The sequence below is a fragment of the Elephas maximus genome, chromosome 4, assembly GCF_024166365.1.
Source record: "Elephas maximus indicus isolate mEleMax1 chromosome 4, mEleMax1 primary haplotype, whole genome shotgun sequence".
Lineage (NCBI taxonomy): Eukaryota > Metazoa > Chordata > Mammalia > Proboscidea > Elephantidae > Elephas > Elephas maximus.
In genome coordinates, this window is record NC_064822.1 from 77,082,282 (window position 1) to 77,098,188 (window position 15,907).

At 38.9% G+C, this 15,907-nt stretch overlaps 1 protein-coding gene across 4 annotated transcripts in view; it reads left to right on the forward strand.

Moving 5' to 3' along the window:
* Nucleotides 1-15,907, forward strand: part of PIK3C2G (phosphatidylinositol-4-phosphate 3-kinase catalytic subunit type 2 gamma) — a 432,221-nt gene that overhangs the window by 37,990 nt on the left and 378,324 nt on the right. For all 4 annotated transcript variants that reach the window (XM_049882566.1, XM_049882569.1, XM_049882568.1 and 1 more), the window contains exon 2: nucleotides 7,052-7,805. In XM_049882566.1, the coding sequence (XP_049738523.1) occupies nucleotides 7,128-7,805 (678 nt within the window). In that variant the 5' untranslated portion in view covers nucleotides 7,052-7,127. The remainder of the gene's footprint in view (nucleotides 1-7,051; nucleotides 7,806-15,907) is intronic.

Here is a 15,907-nt window from a genome sequence, read left to right on the forward strand (position 1 = left end):
TGAGAAACACTGAGCATATTCTCCCCTTTTGGTTTTCTATCTCCAGGTCTTTGCTCATGTCAATAATACTTTACTTTGTCTTCTCAAGCCACCCTTTTAAATCTTCTGTTCAGCTCTCTTACTTCATCATTTCTTCCTTTCACTTTAGCTACTCTATGTTCAAGAGCATGTTTCAGAGTTTTCTTCTGATGTCCATTTGGTCTTTCTTTCCTATCTTTTTAATGACCTCTTGCTTTCTTCATGTATGATGTCATTCCAGAAACTTGTCTTCTCATCCATCAGTCATTAGTGTTCAATGCATCAAATCTATTCCTGAGAAGGTCTCTAAATTCATGTGGGGTATACTGAAGGTTGTATTTTAGCTCTCATGGACTTGCTCTAATTTTCTTCAGTTTCAACTTGAATTTGCATATGAACAATTGATGGTCTGTTCTGCAGTCTGCCCTGGCCTTGTTCTGACTGATGATATTGAGCTTCTCCCTCATTTCTTTGTACAGATGTAATCGATTTGATTTCTGTGTATTTCATTTGGTGAGGTCCACCTGTATATTAATCATTTATGTTGGTTAAAAAAAGTATTTGCAGTGAAGAAGTCATTGGTCTTGCAAAATTCTATCATGGAATCTCTGACATCCTTTCTGTCACCAGGGTCATATTTTCCAACTACTGATCTTTTTTCTTTGTTTCCAACTTTCGCATTCCAATCACCAATAATTATTAGTGAGTCTTGATTGCATGTTGGATCAATTTTAGACTGCAGAAATTGGTAAAAATCTTAAATTTTTTCGTCTTTGGCCTTAGCGCTTGGTGAGTAAATTTGAGTGATAGTCATATTACCTGATCTTCCTTGTAGGCATATGAATATTATTCTATCACTGACAGCGTTTACTTCAGGATAGATCTTGAAATGTTCTTTTTGACATCAAATGCAACACCATTCCTCTTCAAGTTGTCATTCCTGGCACAGTAGATCAGATGATTGCTGATTGAAAATGGCCAAAACTAGTTCATTTCAGCTCACTGATGCCTAGGATATAGATCTTTGTGCATTCCATTTTACTTTTGACAACTTCCAATTTTTCTAGATTCATACTTTTGTACATTCCATGTTCCAGTTATTGATGTATGTTCGTAGCTGCTGCTTCTCATTTTGAGTCATGCCACGTCAGCAAATGAAGGTCCCAAAAGCTTTACTCCATCCACATCATTAAGGCTGACTACATTGAGGAGGCAGCTCTTTCCCAGTTGTATTTTGAGTACCTTCCAAGCTGAGGGGCTTGGAAGCACTATACCATACAATATTCTGTCTCTATAAAAAAAAAAAAATTTTTTTTTTTTTTTTTTTAGTCCTATGGTTTTCACTGGCCAATTTTTTCAGTACTAGACTGGCAGGTCCTTCTTCATAATCTATCTTAGTCTGGAAGCTCTGCTGAAACCTGTCCACCAAGAGTGACCTTGCTTATATTTGAAATACCCATGGCAAAGCTTCCAGTATCACAGCAACACATAAGTCACCAAGTACAACAAACTGACAGATGTGTGGTGGCAAGTTAGCTTAATGAGTTGCCATTGAGTTGATTCCAACTCACAGCAATCCCGTAGGATAGAGTGGAACTGCCCCATATGTTTTCCAAGGATAAAAATCTTTACAGAAGCTGACTGCCACATCTTTCTTCCATGGAGTGCCTGGTGGGTTTGAACTGTTGACTTTTAGGTTAGAAGCCAAGTGCTTTAACCACTGCACCACCAGGGCTCCTGACTTGAAAGCAATGGCTATGCTTTATCATTTTTGTATTCCTGGTGCTTAACATGATATACCTAGTTATAGATTACTGAATAAACGTGCAAATAATAAACAGATTTATGAATAAAATAAATTGTTTTTTTTTTCCAAGTCAGTCTCTCTCAAAATGAAAAAAAGTGACAGCTTCAGAATTTCCATATATAAGAAGCTTTAGGTAGTCTGGTGGGAAGTGTGGCTTCTATAGTATTATATATTATTTTTTTTTTGAGTCAGTCATTCACATGAAAGAGAAATTGATACTTTTTGGAGATTAATGTTTTCCTCACACTCCTCAGGTCTTTGCTTAGGTGGAAATGATGTTAGGGCTTATGAAAATAACAAAATGTTTACCTTATCATTCAATTCCAAATTAGAAATAGAAAAAAATGAAGTAACATAAATAACACAAAGATAAATATATATATATATTCGGTGGTTGTGTCCTCTGTATGCATGTGCCAAATTAAGTTTAGTAAAGTCAAATTTATCTCTTCCTAAAATGTGAGTGTCTCTGTGCGTGTGTCTGCATAATTTATGCAAGTGGTATACCAGATGAGGAAAAATATGGGAATTTCAGATCATCCTTCCAGTCCAGAATCTTCTCACTGACTAGAAAAAAGAAAAACAACAAACCAAACGAGTTGATTCTGACTTATAGCGACCCTATAGGACAGAGTAGAACTACCCCATAGAGTTTCCAGGGAGCACCTGGCAGATTCGAACTACCGACCCTTTGGTTAGCAGCGGTAGCCCTTAACTGCTATGACACCAGGGTTTCCACTGACCAGGTTAGCTGCTAAATCCATATTCATTTTTCTTCTACCTTACTGAAAATATAGATGGCTTAGCTTGATTAGGCTTTGACATGTCCTTATCTCCATGGCATACACATGAAAAAAAAAATTAAAAGAAAAAATAAAACAGTTGTCATTGAGTTGATTCCAATTTATAACAACCTCGTGTGTCAGAATAGAACTGTGTTCCATAGAGTTTTTGATGGCTGGTATTTTTGAAGTAGATCACCCGGCCTTTCTTCCAAAGTGCTTATGGGTGGACTTGAGTCTCCAACCTCTCGGTTATCACCCTAGCTCATTAACTCTTTGTACCTGATAGATTTTCAATGCCTAAAGGCCATTTTTCTCTAATGTCATTTGTTCCTTTCATGTTCTTATGTCTCCCCAGTAATTACACTTAGTAATGTAACCAGAATTTTTTTGGATCAGAACAAAAATTTTCAGAAAAATTCCGTTTGTTCTTTGTAGAATAAACATTTCTTTTCCCTATGAATACTGTGGCAATCTGGATATTATTTACAGATTTGTAGATTTAGGAAAGAGAAGCAGCTGGCAAGGGCTGCTTTTTCTCTGATGGGTTCTTAAATTTTGCCTGTATTTTCTTTTTGGGGCCAGGTGAATAATTAGTCCCCAATAATAACTGGCCTCTTGCAAGTTGAACTGAATAGAAGGCTCTAAGCAATTTCAGTGTACTATGGAATAGTCATTTGTAATAACACCTTATCAATACTCCTATTTGATTTTAGCTGATCTTTCCAACAAATAATAGAAGGCTGTTTTCTTAGAGGTCTAGTATGTTTATTCTAGGCCATGATTTTCCAATCAATTAGGAAGCAGATTCAAGATTGGGCATTATGTTTATTCAATATATTTATTTCTTTTGCTGCTGTAACAAACTACCACACACTCAGTGACTGAAAACAGCACACATTTATTATCTTATGGTTCTGTAGTCAGAAGTCCAACATGGGTTTTACTGAGCTAAAATGAAGACGTGAGCAGGGCTGCGTTCCTTTTTGAAGGCTCTAGGGAGAGAATCCATTCCCTTGTTCTTTCCAGCTTCTAGAGGTTGACTTCATTCCTTGGCTTTTATCTTCAAAGCCAACAATAGCAGGTCAAAACCTTCTCACATTGGACCTGGATAGTCCAGGATAATCTCCCTCATTCTAAAGTCAGATTCCAACTCACAGTGACCCTATTAGACAGAGTAGAACTGCCCCATGGGATTTCCAAGGCTGTAATCCTCGCAGAAGCAGACTGCCACATCTTTCACCTGCAGAAGCACTGATGGGCTCAAGGGTCCGACCTTTTGGAAAGCAGCCAAGCACTTAACCACTGAGCCACCAGGGATCCTGGTCAGATATTAGTAACCTTAGTTCCATCTGCAAACTTAATTCTTCTTTGTTATGTAACCTAACATATTCACACATCTCGGGGATTAGGACAAGAACATCTTTGGGGGACCATTATTTTGCCTATCATTACATAGTTTCTATAGTTTTTCAGAATCTTATTTAAATCAAGGACTGATACCCATGCTTTCTCAATTTGTCATTGTTGCTACTATACTATATATACCGTTCTGCCTCAGAGTCAAAGTATATATCTTCAAATTATTTTACACATTGTAATTCAGGGTGCAGATGTTTACCAGGAGGGACTAAATGTTTTTGAGTATTTTTTCTTTTTTTAATAAATTAAGAAATATTCTACTTCTAAATTTTGATGGTAGGGAGAAATTACAGTTATTAGAAATTCCTTTAAATCACCACACTTAATATTGAAAAACCGGATCTGGGAGAGATCTTATTTTTATTACATTTTCAATATGAAAAAGTATTTCTCATTCTCCTTTATCTCATGATAATGAGATTTTTCACACATGGCCTGTAAGCCACTTCAAGTATTAGTACTATGAGAAATGCGTGGAAAAAATGTTATTAATAAAAGTAAAAAGTTTCAACCTATTTTCATAGCGATAGTTTGAGTTTGAGGCAATGCTATGTTACAGTGCCTAAATCCAGGCATATTCTGGATGTCATAGATTAGAATGGCATGTTCACCCACATGGTTTCCTTTAATTCCTGGTTAAAATAATTCTTTGAACACAAATTTGAGACCTTGGGTAAATTGGTCCACCTTTCTGTGCCTCAGTTTCCTCATATGTATAATGTAGGTAATACTACTATGTATCTAATAGGTTGTGTGAGGATTGAGTATGTTAATACATGTACAGTACATAGAACAATTACACAGGGTAAGTGCTCCAAAAATGATAGTTGTCTTTTTATCAATATTTTTATTACTAACAATAAAAGGGCGATACAGCCTAAAGGAGCCTTTAGGTTCAGAATCAGACCATTGATAGCACTGATACTGTACTCATAAGACCTCCCTTATGAGTACAAAATTAAAAAAAAAATTAAAACCCCAACAAATCAAGGTCTTTTGAAACCAAGACCAATTATAAAATTCACTTTAATATAGCTATATTTACCATATTAAGCAAAGCAGAAGCAGGCCAGGCCAAGAAATCTTGCAATAGGATATCAGGTCTGGTTGTCAGGGCTAACATCACACCTGCAGACACATTCTCAGTTGTATGGCAGAGACCAATGAAGGAATCGAATTTCCCTTAAGGAAATATAGCTTTCAGTATAAACATGGAGATGAAATAAATGGCAATGCCTGAAAAAAAGTACTCTGCCCAAATAAGAATATATTTATGTGGCCAATGAATTATAAAAATAGTTTGGAATAATATTTTATACATTAATCTTTTAGTTAACACTTTATTCCGCATATCCTTTACTTAGATCTTTTGACATTTTTCCCAAATCTATCAATTTCTTAACCGAATACATATAGTATAACAAGTCTAATTCATTTATTCCTTAGGTGATTATGAACCTTAAAAACCTTTAGTGCTACTGGCATTTTGCTAAGGCAGTAGGAAACCAAGTAACCAGCGGCTCCTTGGTGACAGTCTTAAAAAATCACCTTAATATAGTATGAAAAGTGGATTAAAAGGCCAAAAGAACAAATTTCAGAAAATTTCAAAGCAGTTTCAAGACATTATAACGTTCCAGGTGAGAAGATGAAAGGTTCAGACTAGGATTTTGGCAGTGGTAGACAGAGAGAAGTTAGATTCCAGATGTATGTATGTAGTACACCCTACAGGGTTTGATAGTTTTTTGGATAATAATAAAGAATAAAGGAGAGGGAGGACTCCTAGATAAAACCTTGCCTTCTAGTCTGAGCAACTGAGTGGATGGCTGGGCTATTTTCTGGCACAAAAAACTCTGGAAGAAGATCAGATTCTTGTGTATTATGAGTTGAATTTTGGACTTATAGCCAGTTAAAAAAATAAATCCAGATGCCTATATTGAGTAGGTAATAAGAATAGTCTGGGTTGGATTTATTGACATATACATTGTAGTTGAAACCACAGAAGGTGTGAAATAACTTATAAAGACAGAATAAGAAAAAAAAAAAACTCTGATAGTCTCTAACATTCAACATTTAGGGGTCAGGATGAAAAGCAGAAATAGTCAAAGGAGCCTTTGATAAAAAGCTACCAAAGGACTCATACAGTATAGTGTCATGAAGATCTAAAGAAAGAAAATAACTTAAAAAGAAAGAAACATTACCAAGGAATCAAATGCTGTAGAGAGATAAATTAAACAAGAAACTAGAAAATACCTGTAGAATTTACCGACGTGAAGGTCACGGATGAACTAAATGAAAGTGACATGAAGAAGTGGGGGAGTGTGTGCTGAAAGAAGCTTGCCGTTGTTTAGTGAATTTTTGGGTGGAAAGGAAAAGATATAGCCAATCATTTTAAGATGTTAAGATTATTTCTAGGGATGGAATAATTGATCAAAATAAGACTGTTTAGCTAATAAAAAAAAAGATTTGAATATGTTCAAATGATTATAGATGATTGAATATGGAGGGAGATACTGTTGCTATAAACCAAACGAAACCTGTTGCTGCCCAGCCGATTCTGACTCATAGCAACCCTAAAGGACAGAGTAGAACTGCCCCATAGAGCTTCCAAGGAGCGCCTGGTGGATTCAAACTGCTGACCTTTTGGTTAGCAGCCATAGTACTTAACCACTACGCCACCAGGGTTTCCACTGTTGCTGTAGGCACGTGGATATTCAGTAAAAAAAAAGAAAAAAAGTCTAAGGGAGAAAATTGGCTTCAGATAGACTCACGAAACTCCTGTGGTAATTGAAGTGGCCTTATTTCCCATCACAGAAGTTTCAGGAACCTATCCAAAGTCAACACTCCTTGGCCTTTTAATGATGTGAGCCTTGATAAAGTTTTATAATATTCAAGGAACTACTTCACTTGAGAAGAAGAAACTTCAAAACAGTTGTTTATATTTATTCACTGTATTTTTTTCTTGCAAGCTCTTTTATTTCTAATTAATCAAATAATTTTTTCTTTCCCTTTTTTTAATTTTTAGGCAAATTCCTCTCCTCTCTTATAATATCACCAAGGAAATATTTGAAACAGTGTCAACCCTCTCAGCTATATAAAGAATGGCACATCATTGGCAAAGGGATCCAAACCCCAATGAATCACATGAAGAGCAGTATGGGCACCAAGACTCTCACTCTGTGAATCAACCCCTTTCTCCTAGCCAAATCAGTCTGGGTTTTGATCCAGTAGTAGATGAGTTAAGTAATAAAATTCCACTCTATAAGAGCAAAATTAAAGAAAACACCTTTTCTGTGCCCATTGCACCATATTGGGACTCAGAAGGACATTCATTAAATGAAACATCCCAAATATCTTTGAATGAAATTGCCTTGAAAAGCCCTGAACTCTCCTGGCAGCAATGTAGGGAAACACCAGTAATTGGTTTCAAGCCTTCTGTGCTACCAGAACCTCAAACTATGAATAAAGAAAGTTCCTGGGGAAACCCTAGAGGAAAATATGATGATGCTGATGATTATAGATTCAATAGTTCAGTTCCATCATTCACTAGTTTGGATAAAATTAATTCATGGGGAGAATTGGAAAATGAAGATCATAACTACCATATAGGATTTGAAAGTAGCATCCTTCCTACGTATCCATCCTTCTCAACTGACTTTAGGCCAAAAGAAAAGAATGAAAGGACTGAAAATACGGTCATAACAGAACCTTCTCTGGTGCACTCTGAAGAATCTTTTCTACCCAGGACGTGGGAAAATGCCTGGCCAAAGAATATAGAGGTATGTATGGACCTGAAAGAATCATTCAATAATGTAATGTAGACATGGCAATAAGCATAAATAAACTTAAATGGGAAAATCCAACTAATTAATATAATTTTTGAAAAAAGTCATTTATTGTTTACAAAGTCCAAGTTCTTGAACTAATGTTTGTTTTTTCTAAAGAAAGGGAAATTTTAAAAAATATATATCATTTTTTAAGTTACAGATCAATCAGAATAAAATGTTAAAGTACTTATAATCATATTGGATAAAAATATAGTTGGAAGTTTGATAGTATCTTATATTCCTATTTTGTTGTTATGCATACACACAAACATCTATGCATTTCATTATACTTGTTTTTTGTCACACCGTTCTGATTTAAAACTTTATGTCATTATTGGTAGAAAGAATGTTTTACTCAGAGGCTTCTAAATTACACTGATGACAGGCAATTTCTACTGGGGATCATTCTTAGATATGGAAATTAAATAATCATTGAGCAACTCACCCTAATGGTTTCATTAGCAGTTTCGAGTCATTTCAGAAACTATAAAGTTTCCTGAATAAAATTTGAAGATTTCTCTATTTACACTGAGTCTAGACACTAGTGAAGCAGGAAGTAAAGAGCAAAAAGAAGAAACTTGTCATTGCAGCTACAATTTACAAGATCATGCCAGAAGTATTCTTAATTTATTCAACAACTCTTTATCAAGTCTTCCAAATATGTGTGTGATATGCTAGGCAGAACGGATACCAAGAAAAAAGACATGATAACTGATATCAGGAATAGCTAACTGTGTTGGCAAGGCTAAAAAGATGTTGCCTTCTATAGGCTGAGAACCGAGTAGTGATTGTGTTTACCATATACAAGAAGTTGTATAGTACAGAAGTTTCAGATCAGCCAGAGAGGAAACAGGGCTAAAGACTTCAGGCATTGAATTGAGACCCCAGAAGGCCATTTCTTAAGAGTAAAAATCATGCTCTAAAGTAAGTACCACACCCACTAAATAGATCTAGCTTAAAAAAAAAATCAGGGTTGACAAGACTGTCTTAGTTATCTAATGTTGCTATTACAGAAATACCACAAATACATGGCTTTAACAAACAGATATTTATTTTCTCACAGTTTAGGAGGCTGGAAGTCTGAATTTAGAGTGCCGACTATAGAGGAAGGCTTTCTTTCTCTGTTGGCTCTGGAGGAAAGTCCTTTCTCTTCAGCTTCTGTTCTTGGGCAGTCTTCATGTGGCTTGGCATCCCTCTTCCCCCCTTCCCCCATCTCTACTCCGCTCACGTGTTTAATCTCTGTTATATCTCTAAAGAGATTGACTCAAAATACACCATACACCGTACACTAAACCTGCTCATTAACATAACAAAGACAACCCATTCCCAAATGGGATTGTAACCACGGGTATAGATGTTACAATGCATATTTTTGGGGGACATAATTCAATCCATAACATTCCACCCTTTGGCCACCCAAAATTCATGTCCTTCCTACATGCAAAACACATTCACCCCATCATATCATCCCTAAAGTCTTAAATAAATTCCTAGTCCAAAATCTCATCTTCCAAATCATCTAAATCAAATATGGGTGAGACTTTGGGCATATTCTATCCTGGGGCAAAATTCCTTTGTTTTTTATGAGAACCTGTAAAATCTAGACTACAAATTACCTGTTCCCAAAGCACAATGGTGGAACCGGCTCAAGGTAGATGTTTCCATTACAAATGGGAGAAATTGGAGGGAAAGAAGGGATAACAGGCACTAGGCAAGTCCAAAACCCAGCAGAACAATTGACATTAGCTCTCATCACTTGCAAATAATCCTGCTTTCTATGAGACCACCTGGGCAACGCCCCTGTCCTCCAGATTCTGGGCATTGGCCATGCCATTTGGATTCTGGATGCAGGCCCATTGGCCCTGGTTTCAGCTCCATCTTCCAGGCCCTCTAGGATGGCAACTCTGTTCCCTTGGCTTTAGGTGGCCACGTTCTCCTAGTGCATCTGAGTGGTGACTCCACCTCCTTGGCCCCAGCTGGCCCCGTTCTTCTTCCCTTGGGCATGCCAGTCCTGCCCCCTCAGCTTTGGGTGGCAGCCTCATCCCCCAGCACACCTTAATGGCAGTCCCACACTCCGAAACTGAGTTGGCAAAGATCTGACTCTTTGAAACCTAGAGGCTGTTGTAATTGTCTTTATTTAAAAATTGTGTATGGTTTAAGGGGATGTGTATAGGTGCCATGTTATGAAGGGGTGGACTGTGATGGTTAAGGTTTTGTATCAACTTGGCTGGGCATGATTCTCGGTGGTTAGGCAGTTATGTAATGGTGTAATTTGGGAGTTATGTCATAATGTACTTTGGCAGTTATATAATGACGTATTCACCTTCTATTTTGTGAGCCAATGTAATCATCCCCCATTTTGTGATATGATGTGAGCAGCCAATCATCTGAAAAGGAAGTTTCTTTGGGTGTGTGACCTGCATCCAGTATGTATGGATGCTCTGGCAAAGCTCACTCACTTGCTCTGGATCCTGCATCTGGCTCATCATCATCTAACCTTCTATTCTTGGGACTTGAGCTGGCAGCCTGCCATACTGCCTATTGATCGTGGTGTTCATAAGCCTCTGCAGCCCATAAACCAGCAGCCTACCATCTGACCTGCCGATCTTGGATTTGTCAGCTCCTGCAGGAGAAGCCTCCATCCTGATGTGTGACCCAGGGACCTGGGGCTTACAAGCCTCTACAACCACATGAGCCATTTTCTTTGAGATGAACCGATATACGTATGTTTCACTGGTTTTGCTTTTGTAGAGAATCCAGCCTAAGACAATGACCAAAAGGATCTTAACTGCCTGCCAGAGAAAACCATACACTTTGTAAAGAAGACAAAATAATCTTCAATATGTCATCTGCAGTGTCCAACATGTAACACAAAATACATAGATATGTAAATAATGAGGAAAATTTTACCCTACACTCAGGAAAGATGAAAGCAGTAGATAAAAAGAGACTCTGAGATAATCCAGGTGTGAGAATGAACAGATAGGGGCTTTAAAGTGGCTATTAAAAGTATGTTCAGGGAAATAAAGTAAAAGATGATCCTAATGAGTGAACAATAAGGAATAAAATTGTGGAGCCCTGGTGGTGAAGTGGTTAAATTAGAAAGAACAGGGCCCCAGAGTCTTGTGACACAATGTTGGTGTTAGGTGCTGTCGAATCATTTCCGACTCATAACAACCCTATGCACAAAAGAAAGAAACACAGCCTGGTCCTGTGCCATCCTCACAATCGTTGTTATGGTTGAGCTCATTGTTGCAGCCACTGTGTCAGTCTACCTCGTTGAGGGTCTTCCTCTTTTCTGCTGAGCCTGTACTTTGCTTAGCATGATGTCCTTTTCCAGGGAATGATCCCTCCTGACAACATGTCCACAGTTTGTAAGATGCAGTCTCACTATCCTTGCTTCTAAGGAGCATTCTGGTTGCACTTCTTCCAAAAGAGATTTGTTCATTCTTTTGGCAGTCCATGGTATATTCAATATTCTTCACTAACACCACAATTCAAAGGCATCCATTCTTCTTTGGTCTACCTTATTCATTGTCCAGCTTTCACATGCATACGATGCGATTGAAAATACCATGGCTTGGGTCAGGCACACCTTAGTATTCAAGGTGACACCTTTGTTCTTCAACACTTTAAAGAGGTCCTTTGCAGCAGATTTACCCAATGCAATGCGTCTTTTGATTTCTTGACTGCTGCTTCCATGGCTGTTGATTGTGGATCCAAGTAAAATGAAATCCTTGACAACTTCAAACTTTTCTCCATTCATCATGATGTTGCTTATTGATTCAGTTGTGAGGATTTTTGTTTTCTTTATGTTGAGGTGCAATCCATATTGAAGGCTGTGATCTCTGATTTTCATTAGTAAGTGCTTCAAGTCCTCTTCACTTTGAACAAGCAAGGTTGTGTCATCTGCATAACGCAGGTTGTTAATGAATCTTCCTCCAATCCTGATGCCCTGTTCTTCTTTGTATAGTGCAGCTTCTCCTATTATTTGCTCAGCATACAGATTGAATAGGTACGGTGAAAGGATACAAACCTGAAACACACTTTTCCTGACTTTAAACCAATCACTATCCCCTTGTTCTGTCCGAACAGCTGCCCTTTGATCTATGTAAAGGTTCCTCATAAGCACAATTAGGTGTTCTGGAATTCCCATTCTTCGCAATGTTATCCATAATTTGTTATGATCCACACAGTCGAATGCCTTTGCATAGTCGACAAAACAGGTAAACATCCTTCTGGTCTTCACTGCTTTCAGCCAGGATCCATCTGACATCAGCAGTGATATCCCTTGTTCCACGTCCTCTTCTGAAACCAGCCTGAATTTCTGGCAGTTCCCTGTCAATATACTACTGCAGCCATTTTGGAATGATCTTCAGCAAAATTTTGCTTGTATGTGATATTAATGATTTTATTCTGTAATTTCCACATCCAGTTGGATCACCTTTCTTGGGAATAGGTATAAATATGGATCTCTTCCAGTCAGTTGACCAGGAAGTTGTCTTCCAAATTTCTTGGCATAGATGAGTACGCACCTCCAGCACTGCATCTGTTTGTTGAAACATCTCAATTGATATTTCATCAATTCCTGGAGCCTTGTTTTTCACCAGTGCCTTCAGAGCAGCTTGGACTTCTTCCTTTAGTATTATCAGTGCCTGATCATATATTGCCTCTTGAAATGGTTGAACATCGACTAATTCTTTTTGGTATAATGACTCTGTGTATTCCTTCCGTCTTCTTTTGATGCTTCCTGCATCATTTAATATTTTCCCCATAGAATCCTTCACTATTGCAACTCAAGACAATGTTAAGGAGGCTCATATAGGGGCAATTCAAATGTTAGAGGGCAAGAAAAGAGGGAGAATAGGGAGAAAAGTTAATCTGAAGAAATAGTTGTCAGAAAATTTCTCAAATTTGGTGGAAAAAATCAAACTACAAATGTAAGAAACACATCAATCTCCAAACAGAATAAATGCAAAGACAGCCACACCTAGATTAATTATATCCCAAATCTGAAAACAAAAGGTAAAAAGAAAATCATAAAAGGAGGCAGGGAGCATGGGAAAGAGTTCATAGGGTAAAGCAGCTTCTGAATGAAAGACCGACTTCTCATCAGAACCAATGGAAGCCAGAAGACAAAAAGAACCCATTCTTCTATATGCAGGAATATATATTTTAAATCTGCAAATGACATAAAGACATTACCTTATATTTGAAAGCCGAGGAAAAACATACACAATTCCATAGCAAGAGCTTTGTGTGCAGGAGAAATGATATCAGCTGGAATCTTTCGGAAGGGACAAAGGCATTAGAAATGGTAAATATATTGAGAAGTATGAAATACTATTTTTTAATTTTTTTAAAAAGCCAGCTGAGAGGAGGGGCCAATATGGCGGACTAGGTAGACACTACCTTGGATCCCTCTTGCAACAAAGACTCGGAAAAACAAGTGAATCGGTCACATACATAACAATCTACGAACCCTGAACAACAAACACAGATTTAGAGACAGAGAACGAACAAATACGGGGAAGCAGTGACTGTTTTCGGAGCCTGGAGCCAGAGTCCCAGTCAGGTAACCTTGGCGCCGGGCTTAGGTCTGGGCCCAGGGGAGCTGAACTCAAAATCTTGTGACGGCGCAAACAAGGGGTGCAGCCCTACCCCCCTGAAATGACTCTGGGAGGGGGCCTAGCCAGTCCATGCGGGCAGCGTGGCGAAGTGGCTGGTGGGAGAAGTCCCCGGGAGGCAGTAACTGGTTTTGGAGTCGGGCATGCAGCGTCCCAGCAGGGGAACCTTGGCGCCGGGCTTTTCACTGGGCGCTGTCACAGCGCAAGCACGGGGCGCAGCCCTACTCCCCTGAACTAACCCCTGGAGAGGGCCCAGCCGGTCCGCGGGGGCGGCACGGCGATGTGGCTGGCGGAACGAGAAGTCCCCAGGAGGCAATGACCGATATTGGAATCGGGAGTGCAGTGACCCAGCAGGGGAACCTTGACGCCAGGCTTTGGACTGGCAGCGGAGGATCTGACCGCGGCTTCAGTGGGCCAGACCCTCAGGGGCAATCTCCACACAGCCAGCACACATAGGCGACACGCCCCTCGGGAATCTCAGATACAATAGTCATTCCAAGCAAGACAAGCAACTTTGGCTATATTCCGAGGTGCTACTCTCCTGTTTCTCTGAACCCTCCCCCACCCTTCCTAGGCAGCTTCATTAACATTGGAATTTCCTGAGCCAGAGGGAGAACGGCTCCGGCTCTGTGACAGCTTTGATTTTCCCTTTTTTTTTTTTTGGTCTATTCCTAACGCATTCTTCCGGCCTGAGAGAAGGAACCACAAAAAACCCAGGGACCAAAAATCCATCCCTAATTGGACTAAAAACACAGAACCAGCTACAGCCAAGCATATATGATCCAAATCTCGGACTTTCATCCTTACAGGGAACAAGGTGGTGGTTATAATCCAAAGGCAGTTCTGATACGGATCTGACTGCATTTTTTTTTTTACTGGATTTTCTGGAAAAACAAGTTTCCCAGGTCTGATATCTCTGCTTATTCAACAGAGCCCTAACTGACCCACAACAGGGAACTGGGGGCTGAAGCTCCCCCCAGACCACCTAGCCTCTTGCCTTAGGGGTCTAAGGAGGGTGACACCTACCAATAAGTAGAGGTACTTGCACTGGGGGCCTAAGGTACAGCTGTAGTGCCCTCCCACCAAGGTGCTATAGGAATAGAGATACACCTACCTCACTGACACTTGGGGGAAGCCTGTCAGCATCCTGCCCCCCCTGGAGGGTGAACCCCAGCTGCTAATAGAATCTGGTGCACACAACTATCACCACTACTTCTCGAGGTGGATAGGTGTTAGGGTACAGCACACACTTGATGACCCAAAATCAGATTCTACTCAAGAATAGTGAATAGACTCAGGTATATATATCTGGCAACAGCCCAAACCAGCTGGTAACAGGTCATAAGTAAGTCAAGGGCTACAACAAACAAGACAGCACAATCTAGTAGCCCATCCACGTATATTGAAAGAAAACAAAACAAGATAATACTCAGTGAGCAATTATAGAATAAACCACTACTATATTTATATCTTAGTGATGACTCGGAGACAGCAGTCAATATCAAACCACATAAAGAAGCAGACCATGATAGCTTCTCCAACCCCCCAAACAAAAGAATCAAAATCTTTCCCAAATGAAGATACAATCCTGGAATTATCAGATACAGAATATAAAAAACTAATTTACAGAATGCTTCAAGACATCAGGGATGACCTCAGAAACGAAATAAGGCAAACTGCAGAAAAAGCCAAGGAACACACTGATAAAAGAGTTGAAGAACTCAAAAAGATTATTCAAGAACATAGTGGAAAAATTAATAAGTTGCAAGAATCCACAGAGAGACAGCATGCAGAAATCCAAAAGATTAACAATAAAATTACAGAATTAGACAACGCAATAGGAAGTCAGAGGAGGAGACTCGAGCAATTAGGATGCAGACTGGGAAATCTGGAGGACCAGGGAATTAACACCAACATAGCTGAAAAAAAATCAGATAAAAGAATTAAAAAAAATGAAGAAACCCTAAGAATCATGTGGGACTCTATCAAGAAGGATAACTTGTGTGTGATTGGAGTCTCAGAACTGGGAGGGAGGACAGAAATCACAGAGAAAATAGTTGAAGATCTGCTGACAGAAAACTTCCCTGACATCATGAAAGATGAAAGTATATCTATCCAAGATGCTCATCGAACCCCATTTAAGATTGATCCAAAAAGAAAAACACCAAGACATATTATCATCAAACTTGCCAAAACCAAAGATAAAGAGAAAATTTTAAAAGCAGCCAGGGAGAAAAGAAAGGTCTCCTTCAAGGGAGAATCAATAAGAATAAGTTCAGACTACTCAGCAGAAACCATGCAGGCAAGAAGGCAATGGGATGACATATACAGAGCACTGAAGGAGAAAAACTGCCAGCCAAGGATCATATATCCAGCAAAACTCTCTCTGAAATATGAAGGCAAAATTAAGATATTTACAGATAAACA